This window comes from Battus philenor, unplaced genomic scaffold (genome assembly GCF_028537555.1).
Source record: "Battus philenor isolate CCGP_79_NKW_IND1 unplaced genomic scaffold, ilBatPhil1.0.hap1 SCAF_22, whole genome shotgun sequence".
NCBI classification, from domain to species: Eukaryota; Metazoa; Arthropoda; class Insecta; order Lepidoptera; family Papilionidae; genus Battus; species Battus philenor.
The window spans coordinates 142,694-153,605 of record NW_027181685.1 but is presented as its reverse complement, the minus strand read 5'-3'; the positions used below and the strand labels follow the sequence as shown (position 1 = coordinate 153,605).

At 43.3% G+C, this 10,912-nt stretch overlaps 1 protein-coding gene across 2 annotated transcripts; it reads left to right on the top strand.

Moving 5' to 3' along the window:
• The first annotated feature begins 227 nt into the window (after positions 1 to 227).
• On the top strand, positions 228 to 6,722 carry sud1 (Prolyl 3-hydroxylase sud1). 2 transcript variants are annotated; one of them, XM_068766915.1, is made up of 9 exons: positions 228 to 511; positions 1,099 to 1,268; positions 1,847 to 2,134; positions 2,588 to 2,806; positions 3,276 to 3,434; positions 3,914 to 4,063; positions 4,165 to 4,318; positions 4,646 to 4,857; positions 5,624 to 6,722. In XM_068766915.1, the coding sequence occupies exons 1-9, from the start codon at positions 295 to 297 to the stop codon at positions 5,891 to 5,893; spliced, it is 1,839 nt and encodes a 612-aa protein (XP_068623016.1). In that variant the 5' UTR covers positions 228 to 294; the 3' UTR covers positions 5,894 to 6,722. The 2 variants fall into 2 exon arrangements, with proteins under 2 accessions (XP_068623016.1, XP_068623015.1); XM_068766914.1 differs by having other exon boundaries at positions 228 to 514.
• The last annotated feature ends 4,190 nt before the right edge of the window (positions 6,723 to 10,912 follow it).

Sequence of the window (10,912 nt, the reverse complement as noted above, 5' to 3'; positions counted from 1 at the left end):
TCAAACTGGAAAACAATTAATAAGAAGACTAATATCAAAACGTTCATTTCTGTAAAATTTTTAATATGCTTGGATGAAGCCGAATTGTTTTAGTGATAACGTAGACTATAACTTTCTTATAGGATTTGATACACAAACGCATTTCTTGGTTAGTACTTTTATTGGCTTTCCAAATTAATTTTGGCTTCTGACAACTTTGTTAAGTTACTGTCAAACAACAATTTGAGGTTAGGCGTCGCATCGTTTTGTTTCCCATTGTTTTTGTCGCGTATTATGTAGAGCGGGAATGATAAAATGAGTTCACCTAGTAAAGACACCGAGGAGCCGACCTCCACCAGCTCCCCCGAGAAGCACGAGGCCGGCGCGTCGGCTGCGCAGGCCAGGCCGCCCGCCAAGCGCCGTCTCTCGGCTCACGCCGTTATCGAAATATCGGACACTGAAAGTGATGACTCCGACGTCTGTGCCGTCAACTCGTACCAGGCCTCCGCAGACGAGGTCAAGAGAATTCGGGGTAGTAAGTTGTTTACATGCATCGACGCTTGTCTCCACTTTAGTGGCTTGTTTGTTTACGCGGGAATTTCAAATGTTGTTTTGCTATAGTGGAATACATTGGAGAATTTGATTTGTATTATAAAAACCGTACGAAAATACAGATGTAATGACATATTTATTACTGTTATCATTAAATAGTAACTTTACTTATTTGGATTTTTTTGCGGGAAATATTAATAAGTACATTATTTCTCTTCATGCAAATTTGAGCTAAATAAAAAAAGAAATTAATCAATAAATTTTCAAAGTTACCCATTTTCATAGATATAAAGATGAAAAGTTAACTTTTATGGAAAGAAATTTTGTTTAAATATTCCTATGAACAAAAGTATACCACAAAGAATTTGAGATTTTACTTTGTAGGTTTCTACAGCATGACGTCAATTTTACTTAATTTTATTTAAACATAAATTGATTCGATATATAAATAACTTGAGTAATTGTACTTCGTCTTGTGATTTCATCTTCTTGCAATTAATTGTGGTCAACAGTTATATGCTTAAATTAGTTTAAACTCATATTAAGGAGGATGGTTTGACATTCTAGCTGAATACTCCTCTTCATCATCATCATCTGACTACAGTTCAGACTCAGAGTCACCGTGGGAGGATGACTCCATATTATTACCGGACAAAGTGCAGAGTAAGGTGATGAAAACACAGCTCAATCCCAGAGCACATCGAATGGATGATCCAAAGTTCAACCCATCACTAAAGGTAAACTCAATATTCATTATTATTCATTATTACAAGCAGGACTCCTTGACAAATTTAATGATTTTTAGGATGTGCATTATTTCAAAACCAGAATAAATTCAGGCTACACTTAGTCTGAAACAGAAGTCTAATAAAAATTTCCAATTAGATAGCTTCATGTTCTGGCCATGTTCTTAATTGTATTATAACATTTTTAACACAAATTTATGTTATGCCTGGGAGTGACTATAGCAAATCCATTTCAAGTAGCAATGCAAAATGGTCCTGTGCTTACATATTTATTTAATATAATCTTACAGAAAAGAAATTATAATTAAATACATATATACAAGTAGTTCAAATTGTTGATTTGTTACTACTGTTTGTTAGAACTGTTCACATGAATTCCGAGAGTACAATCACAAAATTGTATGTACTGCTTGATCTTATTAATTATATTTATGGTTTTCACTACTGAAGCATACCAAACTATCACAGTGCACAGATCCTAAATAACCTTTTTTTCTATCACAAATTATGTTTGCATTGATCAGATCGGACTATTATGCATCTAGATTATGTGTCAATTTAATTTCCAGTCACAAGAGGTCAAGACAAAGCTCAAGAATCATTGGCAGGAGAAAAAAGACTATTCAAGTGAAGAAGCCAGCCTCACATGCGACCCGTTCCGCCTGTGCCTCCTGCATGATCTGCTGGCCAATGTGGAGATCATCAACAACATTGTGGATGACATGAACACACTGGACTGGCTGCGCAAGAAGATGGATCTCTATGAGTTCCACCAGACCACTGACCTCGCGAACCTCACGTGGCAGCGCAGCATCAGAGGAATCTATGAGCTCCTTAAGACTGAAGTTATGGATTGGGTACATATTACATTATAATGATGAAACCTGTCTATATGTGCTAATGTGTAAATAGCTCTGTAATTCTACCAGGTCTGATCCTGTCCATCACTCTGGTTTTACTGGTAGAGAATACTTTTAATGGATTATGTCTTCCATTGTGCATGTATAACAAGTGTGTGTGAAAATGAACTGGTGACTGAGTATGTAGCTGCTAGAGCTGAGGCTTAGAGAAGGTTTCAGATTACGTGCCCACTGTGCCCTGACCCCTCGAACCTGCAGAATCTGCAGAACCTGCAAATGTGAATTGGTTACACTGCGTCCAGAAAAAAAAACACCAATCAAGTTAATAAAAAAAGATATTTTTGTTTGACCTGAATTGTTGAATAGTAGGTTTTATTTGAAGTGAGGTTAGAGGATGAACTAATTAACTATTTGTCATTTATTGAAATCACGTGCCGCGGTGTGTGTCAGGTGTCGGAGGTGACGGGGCTGCAGCTGACGTCGGTGTCGGCGTCGTGCTCGCTGTACGGGCCAGGCGACCATCTGCTGGTGCATGACGACCTGCTGGCCGACCGCCGCGTCGCCTTTATCCTGTACCTGGCGCCGCACGGGCCGCCGGCGCGCTTGGCGCACCTCGCGCGGCCCCCGTCCACAGACCACTGCGCTGACATCACCAACGGGGACAAGCAGGTACTGGCGCTCGACTACTGCCGCAACGTAACAAGTAACGCACTTAAATTATTGGCTCCATTACCAACGCGAGCAAGTTACGCTGTCCCTGCTGTCGGAGACAAGTATTCGAACACTCACTTTTTCAGCAAATCCCGAGCCCAAAAGAAAGTTACCTTTACTTTACGTGGACAACATATTCCGCCTTGGCGGTAGAAGCAGAAGCAGAGGCAATTGCATCTGCTCCGTAGATCACCTGTTTGAGTCGGAAGTAGCCTACGTCATAGTGGTTGTATCGGACCAGTTTTACGCCTAGGACCGGTCATTTAAGTTTTTCGTAACTTAACCGTAAGTGGCGAAACTATTGTTGTCAAGCTTCTCGTCACGTCAAGGCTGCATCAGTTGGAAGAAACATCTGTTTTCATTGGCGAGGCTCGCATTGATATGCGCGTGAGTGTGGCGGCGAGTAAAGGCGTCGCGCTGTGTGCAGGCGCGGACGGAGTGGGGCGGCTGGCACGAGAGCATGGGCGGCGCGCTGGAGCTGCTGGCGCGCGACGAGCTGGGTCGCGCGGCCGCCGTGCGCCGCCGCCTGTGTCCGCGCAACAACACGCTGGCCTTCTTCAAGGTCGGCCACGACTCCTTCCACCAGGTTATGCTTTATCTATTTTACTCTGTCGTTACTCTGAAAAAAATACCTCGTTATTTCAGGTGTACGAGCTGCACGCTGGTCTTGGCTCTCCCATAGATTTACTATAGGACCAATAATCTTAACAAGGATATTCATCCACAGCCCTTCATTCTGGACCCTTAAAACTCGAGCGGCCATCCGTTCTGCACGGTACGTAGCCTGCCTATTGCCACTTAAACTGGTCCATCTGCTGGACTACTTTGGTCAGTTTTGTTCATTCACGGATCTCCTTATTCCTGGTTTGATTTTACCAGAAATTCTAAGTATAGCCCATTGCATGACTCGTTGAGTTTCTGTGCGCTTACCAATGAGGCCCTAAGTAGGAGATCACGTTTATAGCTCTACATTGGTAACAAGATGCCTATTCCATACTAATTATGCATTAAGCGGTGAAATGTAGAGCTTCAATAAAAGGGCCGCTTGTGTCGGTGTGCACGCAGGTGGGCGAGGTCCTGTCGCTGGAGCTGCCGCGTTTGTCCATCAATGGCTGGTTCCACGGGCCGGCGCCCAGCCCCGCGTCGCCGTGCCCCGCGCCGCCCGCGCCGCCCGCGCCCCAACCTCCGCCCAACCACCCTCCCCACAATGAAGTCGTGAGTATTACGCATTGCTCATTGGTATGGCTTGCTAAACTGCGGCTACCACGAATTGGTAACTTCACTGAGGTTCATTTGACACTCTGCCTTGTTGCCAGGTGCTGCTGAACCAGTGGGTGGACGCGCCGTACATGTCGCCGCGGATTCGCGCGCAGATCCAGGAGCAGATGGAGCGCGCCAGCGAGGTGTGCCTGCAGAATGTGTTGCTGCCGCAACGCTACCAGGAGCTGCTGGACGCCCTGCGGCACCCCGGTACCTGCTGTGCTCTGTGTATCCGGATCGCTATCCCCTTATTCGCTTCTCTTTCTCTTTGGGTCATGCGCTTAGAAATTAGATTAATGAGCTGGCCTCTACATTTTCAACAAAGACAAAATCGGAGGAAGCGTAAGCTTTGTATATGGTAGGTAGTAAAATTGGTGAAGTTGCTAGTCCTGGCTCATTGTTCATGTTGTGAACACCGTAGCACCCTGATTGTGGCCCTGTGGTAATTTATTCAAGTCAATAGTGCTGTACGCTTTGTCCTTGTGAAGCTGAATAACTCCTGGCATACAAATTGTTCAAACAGTTTCCGTGTTCCAGATGTGGAATGGGAAGAAGCAGGTCCGGCTCAGCAGCGCCGATACAGACGAGTATCCGCGCAGTGGGCGCGTGACCACCCAGGCCCTATCCACGACCTGCTGCAGCTGGTGAGCAGCGCCACCTTCCTGCGGCTGCTAGCTGACTGCACCGATCTGCAACTGACCGCCTACAGCCGCCTGGAGCTGCAGCAGTGGCGTCCGGGGGACTTCACTGTGAGTTTTTTTGCACATAACTCCTCTGTTGTACAGCGCAGGGCTCCCATTAGTCCGAGTCTTCAGCTCTGTCCACGTCGGCGGTGGCGCTAACAGTTCGACTTTTAATAGTCCAAGAGGATACGTACATATATTAATGAATAAATCAAAAACTTTATGAATACTTAGCCCTGGCTCGCATCAGATGTTCCTATACAGCATTATTCTTCTAATTTAAATTAAAAATATCTTTATTCGATTATTTACACGCACTTTTGAATCGTCAAATATTTTATAAGTACCACCGGCTTGGAATGCTGGCCAGCTGAGGAGAGCCGCTCAGAGACTCGACAGTTGCTCTTTTTAACATGAAATTTAACAATTTTCGATGTTTACATTATATAATATCAACCATATAGTCAACAAATCTAATTCCATGTGTTTCGATCAACTAAAACCTCCCGAATTCTGTAATAACCTTTATTTAATAATATACTTTAAATTTTTGACTTAAAATAAAAAAAAAAGTAAGGTCTGTGATATCTTGTGGAGTTTTACTATACATGTGTATACTCTGACCTGATCTGACACTAGATTGTGTCCCGAGAGCTATGCCGGTGAGCTTGACTCCTCGCTATGCGCGGCGCGAGACCGCGCTCACTGTTGTCAGTTTTCACGCTTGGAAGTCGTTATATGTGTGGGTGGATGCCTCGTGATGTCGGGGGGAGGTCTATGACTAGTAGCATGCTTCTATCGGCTGATGTGATCTAATGCAACGTGCTGACAGCTGCTGCCGGGGCGCGAGGAGTACGGGCGCGCGCGGCTGGAGGCGCTGCTGTACTTGGGCGTGGCGGCGCGGACGTGCGGCGGCGGCACCACGTACGTGTGCGTGGAGGAGGCGGAGGAGGCGGCGCTGCTGACGGTGCCGCCGCAGAACAACGCGCTCAGCCTCGTCTACTGCGACGCCGGCGCCGCCGCCTTCACCAAGTACTACGGCCGCCTGCCCGCCGCGCCCACCGACGCCTTCTATCTGCTCTCCTGCTCCTACAGCGAGTGACGCGCCCGCGCCCACGCCCACGCCTGCGCCCACGCCCGCGCCCACGCCCGCGCTCAGTGCAGTGACAGTGCCGCGCGATGTACACACGTGCACGGATAGTGTTTTTATAACTGGTACCAATTAGAACATGACCACATAAGCGAAATTGTATTTCTTTGGTTTTAACGTAAGTTACAGATGAAACTGAGCTTTATTGTTTAGAACGGCTCGCGGGTCGGTCGCGTGAAGAATGCATTCAATCATTATCGTCGTTGCATGCGCATGAGCACGCGCACCTGGTCACTGTGTCACGTGACTCTCTGTTTAGAAACAATATGAGCGGTTAGACTTGTTCGTTACGGCGTGGCGGCGCCGCCGGACGGACGGCAACGATTCACTGCATTCTAGACGCGAACGAACTGTAGCACCTCCAGGGAACCCCGGGCCGGTTTGTTTGTGCGCCCTTTTGTATGTGTTCAGCCTGATCTTCAAACAAGCTAATCAAATAATTATATTAAAGGTATTGTTAATTTATGTTTAAACTAAATATTGCGTGCAAATGGGGCAAAAAAAACTCAATCAGCGCCGCGTTGTGTTTCCACTGTAGGACACCAGACTCCTCTCTTATGAAAGAGTGGGAGAGGGGCGGGGGGCTCAATGAATACTGCAAATTGTATTGATTTGATCTATATCGTTTTCAAAGTGATTTACTTGAATTTGTAATAACGTAGATGCGTAGTGTTGCTAGATAAAAATATTGAGTGCAATTAATGAAGGTGGGCGTGGCTAAATTGTGAGCGCGTGGGGGCCGCAGAGACCTCCGTTGACGGCCAACGAAAATATTTTTGTAAGACGTAGGCAGCGCGGAGTGCTGACGCGCACGCGAGTTGACCAAAGCATGTCGTAGCATTTTTGAAATTTTAATTTTAATATTTTCTGTAATGTCGGACCGAAAAGTAACGTCGTGTCTATACATCACAATACTCACGTAATGCCGCGTGTCAGCTGATCATGCCACGGCGGGCCGAGGGATTTAGAAGATGTAACATATATTTATATCAACGCTATTTATTCATTTATTTTTTTACCAATGAAACGTCACATTATAACATTTAATGCAATGCGTTTGTGCAATACAATATAAAATACCTTAGCAAATGCTATACCGAGTAGAGATATTTTTATTTTAATACAAATGTAAGTGTATAATAATATAAGCAATTTGATTATAAGAACAATTAATAAATATAAAATATGACAGATTTTGCAATTTTGGGAGCAGCAGGAAATGCACGAGATCCTTCAGGTCAGGTGTTAGCTGCCAGAGTAAATATTTGGAAATATTGAGATGATTTTCCAAATTCAAATCCGATAATTGTCGTCTCGTACAGATAAAAAATGGAAACAAAATAATGTGACACAGTCGTACAGTTGCGAAACAGTTGTGAGCAGCCGCAGTCGCTCTGCGTACGAACATTTTATTTGGTTTGGGAAGATAAACCGAGCAGGTAATTATATAGTACATTATGTACAGAAGAGGCTGTGCTTTTTGGAGGAAGGGAAGCCTACTTCTGACTCTGGTTATCCTCAGCACTTTGCAACGGCCACGAAATGTCTTCTATTCAAGATCTTTACACAAGTGACAGATGACGTATGATGTCAATACTCAATTTGACACAAGATCGTCTACGGCTTAATGGGTTTGTGGCCTTCGTACCAGCGTCCATAGATAAGATGTGGTAGTATATATACCGAGTAGTATATATACCGAGTAGTATATATACCGAGTAGTATATATACCGAGTAGTATATATACCGAGTAGTATATATACTTTATATCGCCTCAGCGGAGGCTCTTATTGACGGCACGAATCTTATCTTTCGACAGTTTTGTAGGCTGGAATGAAGCCTCGTCTATTTTTTCGAGTGCCTTCAGACGTACGCTCGTTTTGTTTCTATCGTCGTGTTTCCTTTAGCATTCGAGCAGATGGGGAATCCCCTATTCTTAATAATCTAAACGATCGATGGGACAGCGCGCTCCTTGCGCGTCAACTCATTTTCCAGTGACTCCCTGCACCATGGTGGGTTTTTAAAAATTGTTGGATAACTACGCAAAAGAATTGTGCAGGGAGTTGTTGTAAACGACTTTACTTTCCGGTCTCCCTAATACCAAAGAAGTAGCTGCAAGTTGTTGTTGCAAATGTATTTATGTTGTTCAAATATGGACAAGCGGTTACTGTCAGCGCACCTGCGGGCGGTCGCTGCTCGCGGAGCTAGACGTATGGTGCAAAGGATTTTTATGTCGGCACTAGCCGGAGCGGCGGCCCCCTCGCCGCCCCCCGCCGCCGCCCCCCACGCCGCCCTTCCACGCCCCGCCACGCAATAACACGTTTGTAGTTCACTTAAACAAATTGGAGCGCGGGTGCGCACAGGTGGCCGCCCCCCCGCCCCCGCCGCCCCCCGCCTTCGCCACTCCGCGCACCCCTTCTTTATATTATTGTGTAAATATTGTTCATTGATTGATTAAATCTTATAAATTTACTACGTGGTTTTATTTCTTCCAACGCGTGCAACCTACGGTGTCTGCAGTTTCCGGGTAAGGTACGAATCTCGTTCGCGGCTGTGCTGCGATCGGCGATGAAAGGAGGAGCAGATTTGCAAAGAGCTCAGAAGCACTTGCGCTAACGAGTGCTGGTCGTGTTGGCGACGACAAACGAATTTATTGCTCGCTAATTATTTGTCTCCGTGTGCTTTTTTGGTTATTTCGTTACTTAGTTTTGGTACTCTGTGACTATGTCGTAATGTGAATGACAATAAACTTTTCTGATCTAAAAGATGTCTATTATTGCTTTATACATTCTATCAGCCCCAAAAACATTTCATGATACAGTACAGGTTAACTTCTTCACTGCCAGGATCTTGAACATGGGAGTCAGTCAGAAGCCAACTTTCTTATTTATGTTTATTTGTTTAAAAAGGATCCAAATGTTATTAATTAAGTTCCATTTGTATATATAAGGTAATTAAAATAAAAAAATAAGTAATCAAAAACATCACGCCTCAGATCGGCACTGCGAAAGAAATTTTCTCTATCAGTGCCGAGCCTCGCGTTTTCCGGCGCGCGGTGGATCCTTTTTTGTGCTCATATTACAAGAGCAATAAAAAAACTATTAATTTTAACTAATAAACGATAGTTAGCCAACGACGTTAGTTCCGGTGCAGTGCAAAAACGTGGATATGTTACCAAGTTCGACACCGGCGCCGTACATACTGGCTCACAAAAATTCCATAAGCCATTCTTGTCCTTGCCTAGGGCGAGCATGCGAAGGCATTTCATTCTCCTGAAACAAAAAAGGCAGTTTCTTTTGACACTTCCGTATAAACTTCTTTTAAAAGTAAAATTTCACTGCTGCGTCATAAACATTATAGTTACTGTCGGCGACAGATAAGTGTCTTCAATACAATAAGTGTCTTAATTTTCAATCTGATAGCGGACTATGAAATAAATGACGGCTCGATATATTGAGGGGTACTAAATATTTTATTACATGGTAAAAATGGCGTATTGTTTGTTATTCTCTAAGAGACACGTTTTTTCACATGTTTAAAAATGATATCAATAAATTTTTTTTTGGTGTTGAAAAGCGACGAGTTGATCCTCCCCTACACATTGAAATAAAAATGGTCAAGCTTTGTTATAAAAAGATTTAAATAGAGTAATAAACTTTTTATGAATTGACAATAAAATTAAACGAAATTTGTGGTAATAAATGTACGCAAACAGGTAACTCGATGTTTGCCATGGCGTCTGATTCTATCAAAATATAAAGAACAGTTGCCGACATCTGCTCCCCAAAATATTATAATGCTAGTTAATTTGAACATATAACATTCTGAAGTTAATTTTATTAAAGGTTTGTGGTACCTCGACATTTAGTTAGCTTATTATATATCAAGTTTGATATTTGAATCTTGTTTATATTTAGTTTCCAACATAATGCAATTTAACGCGTTTTTGCTATAAGTAAAATAAGGAAAGGCTTTCGGCTCTGTATATCTACATCTCATTTCTTTGCAAAACTTGCTTACAGATGCGCGGGAGACGGGAATAAGGAGACTGTTACCACTTTATAAACAATAATTCGGCCCGATGGACATCGCAATGAGACAAAATAACCATGTTATAAAGTAGCCACGTGCGATCGTCTGACGGCCAATGCTGAGATCTCTTTATGGACCCTTTAGTCCGGTCCTTCCGTAGTACGTCAACATGAGGCTGGAAATAAAATAGACAAACGTCATTTGAAATAACCAAAATAGAAACTAAGACTAGTAAAGCGGAAACTTCCAGAAGATTTTTCTATGAAATATAATTTACATATTTTTAAAATAACGCATGACCCTGCTGCAGACACACGTCACCAACAATATTCATATCTCACGCGGCGGCAGCTTATCTAAACGTAAGTTCTAGTGCCGCGGAGCGCTCCCTCTGCAGGCGAGATCCCACGCAATATTGTGCTGAAATCCGTTGACGGACATCTGTCGTTAGCAAAATAAAATTGTTTTTAATATAACCGGCATTTAATTTGACACGTCGTGATACGGTATATTAATTTTTTATAATTAAAATCAATTTTAACTATTCTATATTGAGTGATTGGTCAAAGGTGTGAAAGTTTTAAATCATGGATGCACAGACCGCGGCCCGCCGATCGGATGATGGTGACCCGCCGACAGCAAAAATAATACTCTCGTATATTCGAAAAATATTGAATTCTATTCCAGTATAAATCCAAAAAAAATATGTTCGAAATGTAATTTGAATGTAGCGCCCAAAAATGCTAAGTCAAGTAACATCACTTGCCGCATCAACAGTTCGGTTTTAATTTGAGTGAAGTGTCAACAGAAAGAAATATACAAAGCGAAGTAATAAGTGATCGAGAATAAGTGCAGTTTAATAGTGTTTTGGTGACGCAATAGTTCTAGTGTAGGATTTTAACTCGGCTAGCCGGTGTCATATATTTTGATCCACATTCA